The sequence below is a fragment of the Montipora capricornis genome, chromosome 11, assembly GCF_036669925.1.
Source record: "Montipora capricornis isolate CH-2021 chromosome 11, ASM3666992v2, whole genome shotgun sequence".
NCBI classification, from domain to species: Eukaryota; Metazoa; Cnidaria; class Anthozoa; order Scleractinia; family Acroporidae; genus Montipora; species Montipora capricornis.
In genome coordinates this window covers 11614242-11630501 of record NC_090893.1, presented here as the reverse complement: position 1 = coordinate 11630501, position 16260 = coordinate 11614242, and the positions used below count along the sequence as shown (strand labels likewise).

The 16260-nt window shown below is 37.8% G+C and overlaps 1 protein-coding gene across 3 annotated transcripts in view; it reads left to right on the top strand.

Annotated features, from left to right (window-relative positions):
• The window catches only part of LOC138022963 (HAUS augmin-like complex subunit 3), a 27722-nt gene that overhangs the window by 1780 nt on the left and 9682 nt on the right, over nucleotides 1–16260 (top strand). For all 3 annotated transcript variants that reach the window (XM_068869991.1, XM_068869989.1, XM_068869992.1), the window contains exons 2-15: nucleotides 888–927; nucleotides 1435–1505; nucleotides 5237–5320; nucleotides 5817–5928; nucleotides 6606–6675; nucleotides 8275–8390; nucleotides 9527–9611; nucleotides 10194–10251; nucleotides 10803–10937; nucleotides 13100–13283; nucleotides 13834–13986; nucleotides 14724–14980; nucleotides 15335–15416; nucleotides 15921–16016. In XM_068869991.1, coding sequence (XP_068726092.1) covers nucleotides 888–927; nucleotides 1435–1505; nucleotides 5237–5320; nucleotides 5817–5928; nucleotides 6606–6675; nucleotides 8275–8390; nucleotides 9527–9611; nucleotides 10194–10251; nucleotides 10803–10937; nucleotides 13100–13283; nucleotides 13834–13986; nucleotides 14724–14980; nucleotides 15335–15416; nucleotides 15921–16016 — 1543 coding nt within the window. The remainder of the gene's footprint in view (nucleotides 1–887; nucleotides 928–1434; nucleotides 1506–5236; nucleotides 5321–5816; nucleotides 5929–6605; nucleotides 6676–8274; nucleotides 8391–9526; nucleotides 9612–10193; nucleotides 10252–10802; nucleotides 10938–13099; nucleotides 13284–13833; nucleotides 13987–14723; nucleotides 14981–15334; nucleotides 15417–15920; nucleotides 16017–16260) is intronic.

The following is a 16260-nucleotide window of genomic DNA, read 5'->3' as shown; positions in this document are numbered from 1 at the left end:
TTTTGTCTGTATGACCTCAGAGAAGCCCAAAGCTCTTTATTTGCTATTAAATAAATACAATAAAAAGCAGATAAACAGAATAAATACTCTGTTTCAAAAGTAGAAGACAAATACATTTCTTTGTTTCTTTTATGACTAAAGGAAATCAGATACTTGGGTGGTACATGTACCTTAATACATCCTAATGTGAAGAGAGATGCCGTCCAGATTTGAACTAATAAAACTTGCTTATCGTAAGATTGTAAATAATTTGTAAATTTATTTATCAACCAAAAAAATGCAATAACTGACATTAAAAAAAAAAGGAGCCAAAATGGGGGTTGGCTAACTACCCTATTCACTCCCCTCTGGATCCACCCCTTATGCTGTTGTTAATACTAAGTCTTTGATTGATATTAAAATGAGCCTCCAATAATGGACTTGTAACAGCATTCACTGGCCCAACAGATGAAAAGGGATTTGCAGTTGATCTATGGGTATCTTTTATTGGCTTCTGTCATGCTGGGACTAGCACGTTCTGGGGATTTTTAGTCCCTTCCACTATTTTTCAAGATTACCCAAGACCTTTGGATCCATTATTGACTGTAGGAGATTGGTTTTTTTTTGTACACGTACTACAACTTTACCCTTAGAGGATTGCACTCAATAGTGTGTCCGTTAAGTTTGTTACGTGTAAATGCTGCTTGCTTTCATGGGACGTTATTTCCATATGACTCTCTGGTGGGTTCCTCATTAACCTGGAATTAATATTGTTCCCATTCTACCTTTTCAGAATAGTGATTACTCTGAAAAGGTGGAATTAATTATCCTTGTCATAAAAATTAATGGCAATGACAATTAAATTAATTTTTATCTTTTTATCAGTTGATGCTTTGGCTTTTTTGTAGATTTGAGGATCTTTGTTCATCAGAAGCATGCATTCTTGAAGTTAGTATTATACTGTACATTGTAGTCAAAGAAAAGTTATTGCTTAAGCAGTAAATTTTCTTTGACTATCAAACAACATACAAATAAACGTAATGAACAGAGTAAGGACTGTCTCTATTTTTCTCAGTTTTTTTGGTTGTAATATCCTGTGGTTTCCATTTCAAACTCTTTGTTAGCTTTTAAAGTCTATTTATGTCTCTGTTCCTTATGTTTTATGTTAAATGTGCTAGCTACTAGATACAGTATAAGCAATAATTATTGTTGACTCGTTGACATTAAGAGTTTAGGGTTAGGGTTAGGGTTGACGCTGAGCCTGGGAATTACCGGTAAACCCAGGTCACATTGGTGGAGTGTTCTAACCACTTCTCCCCTAAAGAAATAACACAGGAAAGGATTTGGATGAAGTAACAATGCAAAATTATACTGGTCTGAGTTTGTACTGTTGTTATGTAAATAAAACCTTTGACCTCTGTTGTTTCTTTCTCTGAAATGATCTGAACCTTTCAGAATGACCAGCTTGACAAAACCCTTTCATTGTTAATACACGAGGAAGAACAGCTCTCAAGTGAATCCCTCAGGTAAATACACAAAATTTAATGACACTCTGCATTCTTTTTATGTATTTCTAAAACAGCAAAGCCCCCTTTCACTGATAAGTGTTACTGCAAAATAATATTATTGTAGTACAGTAGGTAATTATTACAAGGATGGTATTGGTACATGTATGGTGATTTTTTTGGCTAATTTCAGTCACTGATAAGTTCGCCTATTCTCATTGCCTTAAGCCCACTTACTGTACATCTATTTATAAGAGGTTCCTTATTAGGGAAAAAACTCCAACATCGAATGTATAAAAGTCATTCCAGTGTAAGATGACAAAATAATAATAATAATGATAATGATAATGATAATAATAATAATAATAATAATAATAATAACAATAATAATAAGTATATAAATAATTTATTAATAAATAATTATTAAGTATATAAATAATAATTTCCATTGTTTTAAACCGTCTGCCCATAATAATGAGAGTATAAAATGTGGCGACATGATAAGGTAGGCCAAGTTATCCATTGGAAACTGTCAGAAATTCAACATCCCATGCAAAGACAAGTGGTATGATCATGACCCTGAAGGAGTTATAGAAAACAATCAGGTAAAGGTGTTATGGGACTTCCGAATTCAAACAGACCATCAAATTGAGCATAATAGACCTGATGTAGTTGTTCTTGATAAGATAGAAAGATCATGTTATGTGATAAATATCGCGTGCCCTTTTGATACAAGAGTGCTGGAAAACAGAACAAGAGAAAATGGAAAAATACCAAGAATTAAAAAGAGAGATTGGGAAAATCTGGAGCTGCCGAAAAGTAATTGTCATACCAATTGTCATTGGTGCACTAGGGACGTTCAGCAAAATTTGAAAACATCGTTGAAGAAAATTGGACTAGATTGCATGGTATTACTACAAAAAGCCTCCTTGTTGGGAACGGCAAGAATCTTGAGAAGAACACTAGACACCTAAGGCCATAGGTCGTGCCTTGATGCCTAGTTTACAAACCACGTTAACAACATATCGTGTGAATGAACGAAATAATAATAATAATAATAATATAAAAAAAACGGGAACAAGTAACACCAGTGTTATTGATAACTACAGATATGAGAAGACTTGGAAAATGACTTGTCTTGAAGACTGACACTCTTCAGATAAATTAACTGCACCAACTGAACTTACTGAGTAAATGGTAGTCAATTTATAATGGCATTCAGGAAAATAGAAAAATTACTAAAAACCAAATAAGGATAGGGAGTAAATTTACTACACACTAATACAGGATTTACCTAAGGGAAGGAAGGAGTTTACCACTCCTACACAACAGGAATTAGGTAAGAGAAATGTGTGGGAATAACACATTTACACAAGCAAAATAAGGTATGTGAGGAAGTAGAGTAATTGGGTAAGCAACCAAATAATGCTAATAAGGGTAATGAAAATAAGTTGAAAATCATTGGAATAAAAATAAACACAAAATGAACACAAGTGACGTACAATGGTGGTCAAAAGTTGTTGAGAAGGTTGCGGGCATCAGTTCACTTCGTACCTAATTCGATTTTTCCAACTATGGGCTTAAGGATTTGGGAAATGCCATGCTCTTGTGGCCCTCCTCCCCCATATTCAATGTTGGAGTTCTTCAGGCAAGAAAATTCACCTTTTTTTACCTGGAAAATCCAACATTGAAAAGGGGGAGGGGGGGTGGGGTATCTGTAAAATGAAGCTACCTTCCCAACACTTAATTTTGTCCATGATTGTAGTCACACCAGCAAAACTGTTTTCTTAGTTGTGAGCATTTTTTGGTTTTCCACACCTCATTTTATTCAATGTTTCAATCCTTTATACTGGTATACACTGTATGGTATTATTATACACCAATCTTGTATTTGCCCACTCTCACCTAAAGCTCCCCCAGTCAACAAGTAAATTGTGTGGCATTAGACAGAGTGTAATCTAGAAGTCTCACTTTCAGGTGACATGACATAACCACATAATAATTATTGCAAAAGCTATTATGTTACAAAGGTGCAAGTCGCTTGAGTTCACTGTATGTACTAGGGTAATGGAAGTGGCAAATAACCTTAATATTCCTTGTTGTCCCTTTTTAATGGACAGCGTCGCTTTGCCTATTCTTGGTTTTCATGTGACGCCATCAAAATTAAAAAAGAAGGAATTATCAATCCTTTTTAGGTTTTATTTTAGTTAGTTATTACAACAGCTTAAGACATATCTTTTGACCAATTTTCAGTTTGACAGGGTTTTTCGTCTTGTGATAAAGCAAGGTTGAATTTCTAAGCTTTTGTGTGACAGGGTATTAAAGTGGCGGCCGAGAATGCTGTTACATTGGCAAAAAGCAAAAAGACTTATCTGCTGAGATTTTGCAATCTGAACAGTCCTTGCATGAGAATAAGTACTCATATGGACACAAACATGACGTCTCCATACATAGCCTTATAAATTTGAGTAAAACATTTCTTTGAATATCTCCTGCACAAAACATCGCACAGACCTGAATCTTTGCGAGACTTTGAATATTCATCTTCTTTTATCTCTTTGATTCTTGACTTTATTTGATGAATGGTTTTGATGATGGTGTGACAGTGAAAACCGGCAATAGAGGAGTTAAAAGCTGTAGTGGATTAAGCAATGACCTGAGGTTTTTAACTTGTCTCTTTTACGAGTCTGAAAGGCCCATCAAGCCGGTGCTTACAGACTGTATCTCTGGTTTCTGTAGCACGAAGCGACTAGGAGTATCTACTCCCCCCTGGATGGGATGCTAGTCCATCGCAGGGCTACCCCCAGCATTTTTGCCAGTACCCACTTATACACCTGGGTGGAGAGAGGCACCGCAATCTTGAGTAAAGTGTCTTGCCCAAGAACACAACACAATGTCCGGCGGCCAGGACCAGAACATGGACCACTCAATCCGGAGTCAAGCACACTAACCATGAGGCCACTGCGTCTCCCACTTTTAATTAGTTTAGACACATTTAAATGAAATATTTTCTGAGAATATTTATCTTTTGTTATTCCACTATTACGCCATTTTTACCATATTTGGTCAAGAGATTGCACGAAATACGAGACGGTAATACACTTTAGTGTCCTGGTTAGACCGGTTTAGAACAGAGCAAATACGGACGGAATGGAAGTTTTTCAATGAAAGAAATTGTCAACATGATGCAAAGACTGAGTATTTAGAGAATTTGGTTGGTGATTGCTTGTCACTCGTCAATTTGTTTATCCAGTCAAACAAGGACATTTGGCTGGCTTTTGTGCTGGTTACATTGTTCGCACGCGCCCTGAAGGACAGATGATGATTTTTTTTCAAAAACACTTTTACCAAATAAAATTGAAGCCAAATAACACATTTGTGTAGTGGAATAATAAGTCTCTTATTCAATGGTTTAACATACATGTATAATACTCGCGGAACATTTTGCTCATTGCTCGTATTTTTCCTCGCCCCCGCGGGACTCGGAAAAATACTACGCAACTCACGAAATATCCGCGCATATTATATGTTAAACCATCGAATAAGATGTATATATTTGCCACAATAAATGTATGTAGTTGCATGTATTATGTATGTAAAACCTATATTTTTCAAGTGGCTTCTGTTTATTCCAGAATAAAGTATTTTCTTTAAATTTATGGGGAAATAGAGGTACATTGTATGATTGTATACATGTAGCTTCCATCTTTGAATGATAACTATTAGGTTTGGTTGTCTTCTTACTTGTACAGAGCTGAGGTCAGTGCATTAGAAAAGGAACTCCAAACAATGCAGCACAGGCTACAAAAAATAGTTTCACAGGGGAATAAATTAAGGTACAGATTTTTTAGTTTCAGTACAATAATTATTGTTCTCTTAAAGTTCTGGTAATTTACTATATAGCTTTCAGCCATTGTTATTCTATGGGAGAAATCACACTTTTCACAAAGAGTGGGGCACAGAGTTTCTGGTGTTGTTGTTCAGTTTACGAGGCCACAGTAGACATTGGACTCATGTCAAACCTTATGCCAATCTTGTTGCTTCAGTGATTCTTGCAAGATAAGATTCTTGGCTCTAGAGTTAAGACACTTATCTCGCAATGAAACAAGACGAGACTGGTAACTTTATTTTGTGCAGTACTGCATTGCCATGTTTGTACGGGAAAAAGTCACTGATATACAACCTAAGCTGCAGAGGGGAGAGCAGTGAGAGATGAAAAGATAAAGAGCTCACCCTTTCTGATACAGTTGGCCCTTGAAACCTTGAACATCACCACAGGACATTTACAGTACCACTCATTATTGTGTTATTGTATTGTTACACAAATTGTAGCCTTCATCAAACAAGCTTAAGTCACAAACTTTCAAAATTGAGTTCAGTGGTTCAGGAAAACCAACAAAGATACAAGAAAACCTTAGAGTCAGTCCAAGGTGACAATGTGCAGGTAAATACATACATCTACAGTCAATTGACCGAATGCAAAAATGGCCGCCAACAAATTATTCTTTTGTCTTTGTGTTAATTAGCCTAACTAGCCTCGTTTTACAGCCCAAATTCTTTCACTTTTACACGTGTGACCGAGGCTAGTTAGGCTAATTAACACAAAGACAAAAAAATAATTTGTTGGCGGCCATTTTTGCATTCGGTCAATTGTACACAGTTTTGCCTTAATGTAAAATGTTTTCTCAACAAAAAGTTTTAAATTTCTTTCAGTTTCCATACATGTACATACAGTGTATATGTTGTAGTTAGGAATTTTGAAACTAGTTTGTTTTTTTACTTTTCTTTGTTTCAAATTATGATAATGTCACCCTATATAAGATAAAGGAAAGAAGAAACAAACTGGTTTGAAACTTCTTTAACCAAGGAAAAATTTTAACTGCAACATATACACTGTTAATTGTAATTATTGTTTTACGGTACCTGATGCAAATTTAGCATGCTAATTACTGTTACCGGTATCTAGAGTACCTTTTTGCCTTTTCACTTAGACTTGTTTTTATTAATTTTTAAAAACTTTTTCATTGCATAAAACAGAATCTTGATTGTCATTATTTTTTAGTGATATTGTCAATCAAAACACTTACTTGTGACTTATTTGTCTATAATTTTTTTCGGTAGATGAACTCTGCTCTTCTAAGTTTGGAAAATTCTGTTGCTAAAATGGTGGCATTCTTTGGAGGACAGGAAGGTACGTGTTTCTGTACATGTCGTGTACATGACTTCCACTACATGTATGTACTGTGTGTCTATGTGTAGGCTATAATCTCTCTGGTATCAACTTTAAACATAGGCCAATGATCAGTTAAGCCCAGGGGTCAGTGGCTTCATTCTCTGTTTTTTCTTAGTCCCAATTTTTTTCCATACGCGGTCTGCTCACACACTACTTTCTCCTTAAAGATTAATTCTCTGGTTCATATAAATTTTGGCACTGTCAGGTACAATAAATTTTGAGTTGGCTTGTGATGTCCTGCCTCCCAAGGTGCAGAAGCTATAACAACAAATATACATATAATTATATCTATCTACAGTACTATCTATCTATCTATCTATCTGTCTGTCTGTCTGTCTGTCTGTCTGTCTGTCTGTCTGTCTGTCTGTCTATCTATCTATCTATCTATATGTACAGTATGTTGTGGTTCAAAATTTATTAAACCAGTTCAAATTTGATTTTCCATTGTTTCAGGTTATGATACATGTAAATAGACAAGGTAAAATCAAAGTTGAACTGGTTTGAATAATTTTAATCTCTGCATTAAGGGGGAAGAATTACAGTAGCCTTTAACACTCCCAGACATCACTTTGAGGGATACAGGAATTAAGATCGGGGGCCTGTATTAAGAATCATGCATTGACTGATCATTTAGTGTGGAAGGGATGTGGTTCTTGGAGTCTTGGAGTCTTGGCCAGGGACAAAGGATGATGAGAACAAAAAAGGATAAAAGTTTTTTCCCCACATTTTGATAAGATGACCTTTGTCTTATCCTAACCTACTTTGTTACCAAGTGTCCACCTGTTGGAGAATGAAGCACAGCAGTTGTACAGTACTGTGCACCGGTGGCTCAGTTGGTTGAGCAGCGGGCTACCACATGGGAGGTGGTGAATTCAACTGCGGCCAGACCAACACTTGGGGTTTTCAAATAACTGAGGAGAAAGTGCTGCCTTTATAATGACATCAGTAAATGGTTAGACTTTTATGTCTTCTTGGATAAGGACAATAAACCGTAGGCCCCGTCTCACAACCCTTCAATGCTCATAATCGTGTGGGACGTAAAAGAACCTACACTTGTCGCAAAGCGTAGGGCATGTAGTTCCTGGTGTTGTGGTCTGTCTTCTTTGGTGTATCATGGTGGGGAAGGTAAATGCTTGGAGATACATGTACTAGCAACACCAAGCTACTCTAAAATCTGAGGATAAATACAGGATATTACATGGCTGCGTGGAGATAGGAGATTTCTCTTCGAGTGTTGAAAAATATTTCACGAGTGAGCGCAGCAAACAAGTGAAATCTAATTTAAAACTTTGGCTTTGGCGAAAACATTCAATCGCTGACCGAGAATTCACAGATCTCTCTTACGCCAGCACCGCATCGTGGTTACTGTATGTTCACAGTGCATTATGGGACAAACTATATAATTTATATACTAAACTTGGGTCTTGGAAAAAGAAATTAGCATTTTGGAAAACTTCTGGAAAAAAGTTTTTAATTTTGCAACCAAAAATCTGTGCGAACCCTGTATATCTACACTCTCAAGTAGTTGCATAGTTATCCTCTTACTGTATCTTGCAGGAGGTTCATCTTCATCTGCACCATTTTTATCTCAGCTGGACTATGACAGTTACTACGTTTCTGAAGAAGGTTTCACTGGAGTACTAACTGCTTATACTAGAAAACAGTTTTTTGAGGTACATGTACTTGTCAATAAAAAGCATTTCTTGTAACCCTAAACCTAACTTTTGGGAAATTGCCGAGATTGCTAGACCAAGATTCAAAGTGCAAGTCGTGTTTGCAAAATAAAATGTATTCTACATGACTTGTACCTTTACCATTGCATTCTTCTCTTGGGTGGGTGCAGTGTACACTGATCAGTGTATAAAAGGTAAAGGTAAAGTAAAGTAACTTTATTTACAGTCAAACCAAGTGAAGCGTACCCCTCAAGATTGCATTAATGAACTGATTATTTGAAACTTGAACCCGCTAGTCGTTTCAAGAATGCAATAATGAATTGATTATTCGAATATTGAACTCGCTCGTTCGATCCAAGAATACGGCTAACGGGTTCCGTTTCCGAAAAATCGATTCAGTATTGCATTCTAGAAAAGACTAGTAGGTTTGAAACCTACTAGTCGCAACAGTGAATTGATTTTTCGAAAACGGAAGCCATTAGCGAATTTAGCCGTATTCTTGGATCGAGCGAGCGAGTTCAATATTTGAATAATCAATTCATAATTGCATTCTTGAAACGACTAGCGGGTTCAAGTTTTAAATAATCACTTCATTAATGCAATCTTAAGGGGTACGCTTCACTTGGTTTGACCGTAACGTCGGTAGTTTCTTCAGCTACGAGGCTGGTATCAATGGAAGCCGACGGTGCCCCCTTTACCCCCCTCCCTCTGTCAGTGCTCCGTTTTTAAGGGGATTTAAAGCTATAGCTACACGGATCAGAGGAAAGTTGAAACAGACGTTTAAGTCACCGAGGATCGAACCGGGGACCTCATGCTCCGAAAGCCGCGCACTAGCCAACTGAACCACGACTGCTCCTTAAATATGTAAATGATGACATAACCTCACCTACTGATGAAGTCTTTTAATAAAGTAGGGATGCCAAGTGAAGGGTGACAGTAGTAACTAGAGGGTGCTTGAATACAAAAGAACAAAGTAGTTTAAGTAGTAAAATCTATGAGCCCTAAACTAACCAGAGGGAATTTCTAAAGCACATCTGTAATCTGTACTTTTGCCTAAGAGTAAGTTAATAAAACTAAGCAATGTTCTTATTTCTTATGTTCTTCTTTGTTTTAAAAATTAATATATGCACTTGCAGGGAATTGCAGAGATGGCTGGAGGAGAAGAGATATCAAGATATGAGCTGCTGGAGATTAGCGATCCTTCAACACTTCTTGTAAGAGGTACGCAAATCTGACAGATTTTGCATTTGTAAGGTTTTTCTGGCCTCAAATCTTGCTTCAGTCGCTACCAGATTATTCCAGAAATAAACTTAAAAACTTTGCAAATTGCCAATTCTTTTTTTCCCCCTTCCTGTTTGGGTTTTGTCTTGTTACAGTACATACTGCAACCAGGTAAAATCAATGATGGAAAAACAAACCTTTGAAGAATTTTTGTTCATATTTGATTTCATCAGTGATTGTCATGATAACACTTTAAAGTGTTACCATGACACTGCTTTCAAATTCAAAATGATTAAAATGAACTATCAGCAAGTATTTACATGGTATAGTACTTAATTTATATGGAATACTGCACAAGTTATTTGGCATGAATTGAATGTGATTGAACATTGAACGTTGTATGTGGATATTGATTTTTCCTCAGTATCTGCCAATAATATTATTGTTTTTATACAATCATGTTAAGCTGCTTATTGCAATTTTTTTCCTCACGATCTTAGTTCAACTAGGTTTTGAACTACAATGTATGTCTACTATGACCAAAGCAGGCGCTCGCATGATCACATCTTTTTTTTTTCTTAGGGGAAAACAGCGACGTCAATTTGAATGATTGCCAGGAGCTAGCAAGATTGCAATATGTGTACGTGTTTTCTCTGGACCACTGTGTGTCTTTAAAGAACATCTTTTTTATATACAGTGTAAAGCTGAGTATATAACCCTTTTCCATTTTTTAAGCATTTTTGGACCATAACATCAAAGCCAACAAGGTTCTTCCTTGCCTACCAAGTTGTTGTTAAGAAAGAAGTGCAAAATTAATAGCCCCACCATGTCTTGAGACATTTGTGATTGTGTTTGGGGAGGGGGGTCCATTTAGTAATATTTTATTATAATTTTATCTGTACTCAATCAGTTGATGGGTGAGGAAGTTTCAAATGTCTCCACAATTTTGTTGAGAACAATAGTGAATACTTATTATCGTAAAACCAGGGTGGTAACGTTTTTGAGAGCTGGGGCTCCTTTTGCAATTGATGTTGTCCTTTTTTATCTGGCCTGTGTGCTATCAAAATAATGGACGGATGGACATCAGATCAAACCAATGAAAGAAACTCTGTCCAAAACGTTTGTTGATAAATTGTGGTATTATCTTACATTAATTGCATGTACATTGTGTCACTTTTACCTATAACTTAGTTATGCTTCAAGTGAAAGTAAGAGAATTCATAACACAGCTGCTGGGAAAGGAGTAACAAGTGCAGTTAGAGCAGAAGAAGATAAACTGAAAAGCATTTCATGGGAGATGAACCCTCCAGGAACAGAAAAACTAAGGTACAGCACCAGAACGTACTCTGTACACATTGGTCTGTTAGTAAACTAAGATGTCAAATGCAATCGTGAGTGAAGTAGCAACGCTAGGAGCTTGCGTAGCTTTTGCAGGTGACATCTTGCAAAAAAATGAGATCTTTGCTTGCAGGCTACCGTAAATAAGGGGTTTAATTAGAAGCAGGTCACAGGCGGTATACCGCTGTCTATGTTGTCAGAAATTTGCCTCTCACTGCCTCTACTCTGCCTTGATTATCACTCAAATGGTGAAACCCTTGTAAAAGACACGAGTGACTGCCGCTTACATTGATTAGCTCAGGCATCTACTTCAAAGGTTATTGAAACCCCTGCATAAATTATTGTAGAGAGTCAACAGAGCTTTCCTTGGACAAGTTTTTATTCAAGTTTTGGATGCTCAATTAATGAAGTCTTTATGGCTTAATGGTCACCTGCTGCATGTGTGTTGTGGGTATTTGTACATTTACATGGGAAAAGAAAATTTAAAGTTTGTTATAATAATTATTGCATGTAGGAAAATGAAAACTGGAACCTAAACGAAGTACATGTAGGTTGACTATAAGAAATGTTGGACACTGACTTATTTGAATGTCAAACAACGTTCTCAAAAAACTAGGTAAAGACGTTTCGACCGAAGACCTTCGGTCATCCTCGGCTTGAATTTGACAAAAAAGCGACAGCTTTTTTCAACAGTTCATATTTGCGTATTTGCGTGACTACAGGCCTGAGTACATGTGATCTTATAGTATATGCAAATTCCTGACTGCAATTTCAGCATACATGTAGGTTGTCATTAACTTCTCAGGTTGTGGGGTAGCTCTTTGCATTTTACGTACAAGTATCATAATCACTTATTACCATCTGTCTTTACCCCCTTTTTCACTGAAATAAAACAGATTCACTGCTACTTATAATACAAAGCTTGCTAAAAGCTGTCTTATTACCTCCCGAATGTACGAACCGATTGTAGAATTCTTTACTGTAAGATTTCATGGCCCATCAATTTGGAATACTATTTATGAAAACATTAAAACAATGATCTCCAATGTATCTCCTTACATGGAATATTAGTCCACTGAATATACCCTTCAGCATGTCTCTTAGTTCAATAATCATCTTTAATTTATCTACTTTTGTACTATTTGTTTAATCTGACTTGAATTTTGATGGATTAATCAATCTATTGATTATTATTTAGGAAATTATTCAATTATTAGTCTTCAGGTAATTACTACTACTACTACTACTACTACTACTACTACTACTACTACTTACTGTTTAATAAAAATTATTATCTAAACAGAGTTAACAACTAGAAGTGGCTGCAGTCAGTTGTTGTCAGTGGTTTTGTTGTATTTGCTCATGCGTCGGATTCTTCGTGCTTTGGGTTGTAGGGCTTATTTATCCATGTGGCGGGAAGTAGGAACATTTTGTGTGGAGCGTTTAGTGGTTTTTCCCTCTCCCCCCCCCCCCACCTCCCCACCCTCTACTTTCCACTGTCTATTAGTGTGACGGGTCTGCGTGGGGGCTCATGACTGGGTTGTCAGGTTTTGCCAGCCATGACTTCAGTCTCCATCTTGGAGCTGGCTTCCCATAGTGGAAGCTCCAGGATGTCTTGGACACCCAGCCTTCACTTAGCGACGCAGTTGTGAAATGAGGTTCAATGCAATTTAATCTTATTAATTTTGGGAGTGTTTCTAGAATACCCGGCCATTTTTTCACGGCATAAATCTGTTGGTCCCGCAGTCGTGAAGCTAAGTGGAATTCTGGGGATATATAACTAATGCACCCGCAATCCCGCACTCAAGGGTTCCGCTAGTTAATATTAATGCAACAGGAAAGGAACGAGGCAATGTTGTTGTTGTTCTAGTTTGCATCCTGTGAATTTCATTTTAGGTGTGTTAGGACCTAAACTTGTACAATATCACACTCTTTCATAACTGTCTGGCATTTTACCACCGTAGTTACTTGAGGCACTAGTCACCCCTTATCAGACTAGAATAATTGTTGTAAACAGTGTGTGTGGGTAATCTTGGGTGAAAATAAAGTTGTTGATTTTACTGAGAACGTAAAAACCTTCGATTTCTATTTTTTTTCTGTGAGCTTAAAACTTCACTGCCCTTTCCCTTGGATTGTTTTCTTTTCACCAGTGCCAACCTACGTGAAGTCCAAAAGGCACTCACTCAAGTAAAGATGGAGATAGGACAACTTTCTGAACAAGTACTACCGGGACTTGTACTAGAGCTCGGCGAACTACAGGCGACAAGTATCCTTAAGGGAGATTATGATCTGAAGATAGCGAGGCAGGACTACTTCACATCTAAGCAGGATCAGGTGTGTACTGCAGAGAAGAATGAAATCCGATTTTTTCCCTCTCCTCCCTCCTTTTGTTTGGCTTGCAAGATAGGTTACACCACCATCAAAACCATCCACAGCACTTTTTCAGTTCTAAAGATTGAGCTCCAACTTCTCGATTGTTGGCAGACAGCATTATGTCGGGGTAAAATTTGTTGTATTCGCCAATAACTAATTTACATTCCAAGTCCGTTCTCAGATATACGGTACATTGTTCGTGTAATTTGCACTAAACTAAACGAAAGGTCACAAGCACAAATGAACTTTTTTTTTTTTCGGAAATATAAACAACTTAAGTTCTTTATCGATCCGAAACGAAAAGCCAAAGCCATTTGAAAAAAAAGCCTTTTTTACATTCATTTCCTTATTGCCCAAACTCGATAAAACCTGCAAAATTTAATTTCACTTGATGTCTTGACTTAAAGCAAAATTACAAGTTAAGTAACACTCATCCTGCCGTTGTCTTTGACGGTTCCGGCCAAGCTTCTTCTCTCTGTTGATGTTGTTGTTATTTATCCTTGTGTCCCAGGTCATCATCCATCTGCTACTGCAGCGTTCGCGACATGAATTGCTTACCATGGCTCTTGAGGTCGAAGGCCGAAAAAACCGCGACATCCATCGTTTGTTCAGTGGTCTGGAAAGCACATTGAGTGACTCTGTCATGGGTCTGGAGGCGCGCTCTGTATCCTTCATGTAGCAAGTTTAAAATTGATAAGGTTCTCGGTCCACCGAAGGGATGTGAATGCTTAGGCAATTCGCACCTGGTACCAGGCTATTTATGAGCTAAGCAACCATAAGGGAAAGAAAAGCGCCACGCATTGTGATATTTGATTGGCAAAACGATAGTGTGGGACACTTTGTGCGTGCGTTTTCCGTTTTAATACAGTTCTTTTCCTTCCTGTGCACAACGAGAAATTAATTACCAGGCTTTGTGGATGAGGTACTTACGTTTAGTCTCCTAACTTGTGCGGTGTTCAAACCAGTCTTATTTTAAGCTTTGAAGATCGAGCGCTTGGAGCACCTAAGCTAGCAAAAGTGAAGTAAATTTTGAAGATGGGATCGGTTGGAGTAGCTTTCGATTTCGCATAGATGTAAATACAGAGGCCAGGCAGGCACAGGCAAATCACCCCGAGTGGAAATCAGCTTTTAGGTATAATTAATGTTGACGGGGCAACCTTGTATAAATAGTTTTACTTAGACACACAGTTGCAATCCGTGGAGAATCCCCAGCAACCTAATTGGGAATTGCTCAACCACAGTTTGCTTCGCTTCTCTTTTGGTACTTGTTTCAAATGTTGTAAGGTGTCCAACTTATGACCTCTGGCAGTGCAGTGCTAATTTAATGACTTCTTTTAAAAGGATTGAATTAAGAATATTGCAAAATGTATGGAGCGCGGTTTCTCTTAACTCTAACCACAGGCAGTTATGGATGATCACGCCTCTCAACCTCTTCACCCCACGCGAGGAACTATTGACAGTCGAGATCATTTCGTAGAAGGATTATACCGTATTATGGAAAGATTACCCGCGAACGAGGAAGGCGGAAAGGCACAGGAGATTTTCTTGGCGTATAGCCAACTTGCAGAGTGGAGTCAGAAATTGGCCAAAGAGCTGGAGTCTTTCACTGTGTCACTTTCCTCTACAGGCAGCAGACAGGAGGAGACATGCAAACAAATGTATGTTTTGCAGTTCGGGACTCTCGTGTGGCTTAAAACCATTTTTTTTTTCATTAGTTCAAGTATCGTGTTTTGACTTTTCTACAAAAATACAATCTCCCTGTAGTTTTTAACACACGAGGAGTGGCAATAAACCTGAAATTAATTCCCTCTTAAAAAACATGCAGAGGATACTCAATAACCCGGCAGGGAGGCGTGGTGGTCAGTCTGTTTCTCATAGAGTATCAATGGGTTGGCACACGAGTCTCATGTGTGGAGCTACAGTGTAAAATCGATGTTTGGCTCCGTGAACCCTGTAACCCTGTAAAGCCGACGAACGCCTAGAAATCGATCATGATGTGTATTCTCTTTCAGGGAACAAATCCATCAGCAATGTGTGAAATCAGTGTACGGAGAGTCTGCAACGGCGAGAGGTCTGCCACAGTTGAGTCCTCAGGTACAACAAACCTTTTCCTTTCGCCAGGTCATGAATGAAGCAGGAATAGCGCAGTGGTGAGAGCACTCGTCTCCCACCAATGTGGCCCTGGTTCGATTCCCAGACTCGGCGTCATATGTGGGTTGAGTTTGTTGGTTCTCTACTCTGCTCCAAGAGGTTTTTCTCCGGGTACTCCGGTTTTCCCCTCTCCTAAAAAACCAGTATGATTTGATATTTATTAATTTGATTTGATTTCATTTGTGCACGACCCCACAAGCTATTCTTATCGTGTGAGATACCGAACAGACCGAAATATTCCCAAAGGCAAATCGGCGGACCAATCATAGCAGAATAATTCGGAATGAGAAAATAAGTATGCCACTCATTAGAAAATTGGGCACCGTAAGGAGACGGTCACCAAAAACAATAGCATTCTGTGCGATGTGAATCTCAGAGGATGATATCAAGTTATTATTGACAGGGAGTTGTTTAATATCAAGTTTTTTAATTTTTGTAATTGTACAGCGCATAGCAGATGGCCTAAATCAATTGGAAGAGCAGCTATCAAATTTGGAGCAATCTATCAAGGACATCATTAAAGACTGCGAAGGAAAGAAAAAGGTACAGTTTAACGGTTTTTATAATGTTTGGTATCAACTTGATAGTTTGAACTTTGGGGCACTTAAATAATGCAGGCGATGTCCCAAATTGATGGCAATTTTGGGTGGGTTGATAATGATGATGCTGTGGTTGTGGCCTTTCCCAGCACCAATCAGCGCGACTTAAAGAGGTGGCTCTTAATTACCAAACCTTTGCTATGGACTCCTTCAAATAGTCATTTTTCAACTCACTTTCACTCTACAGT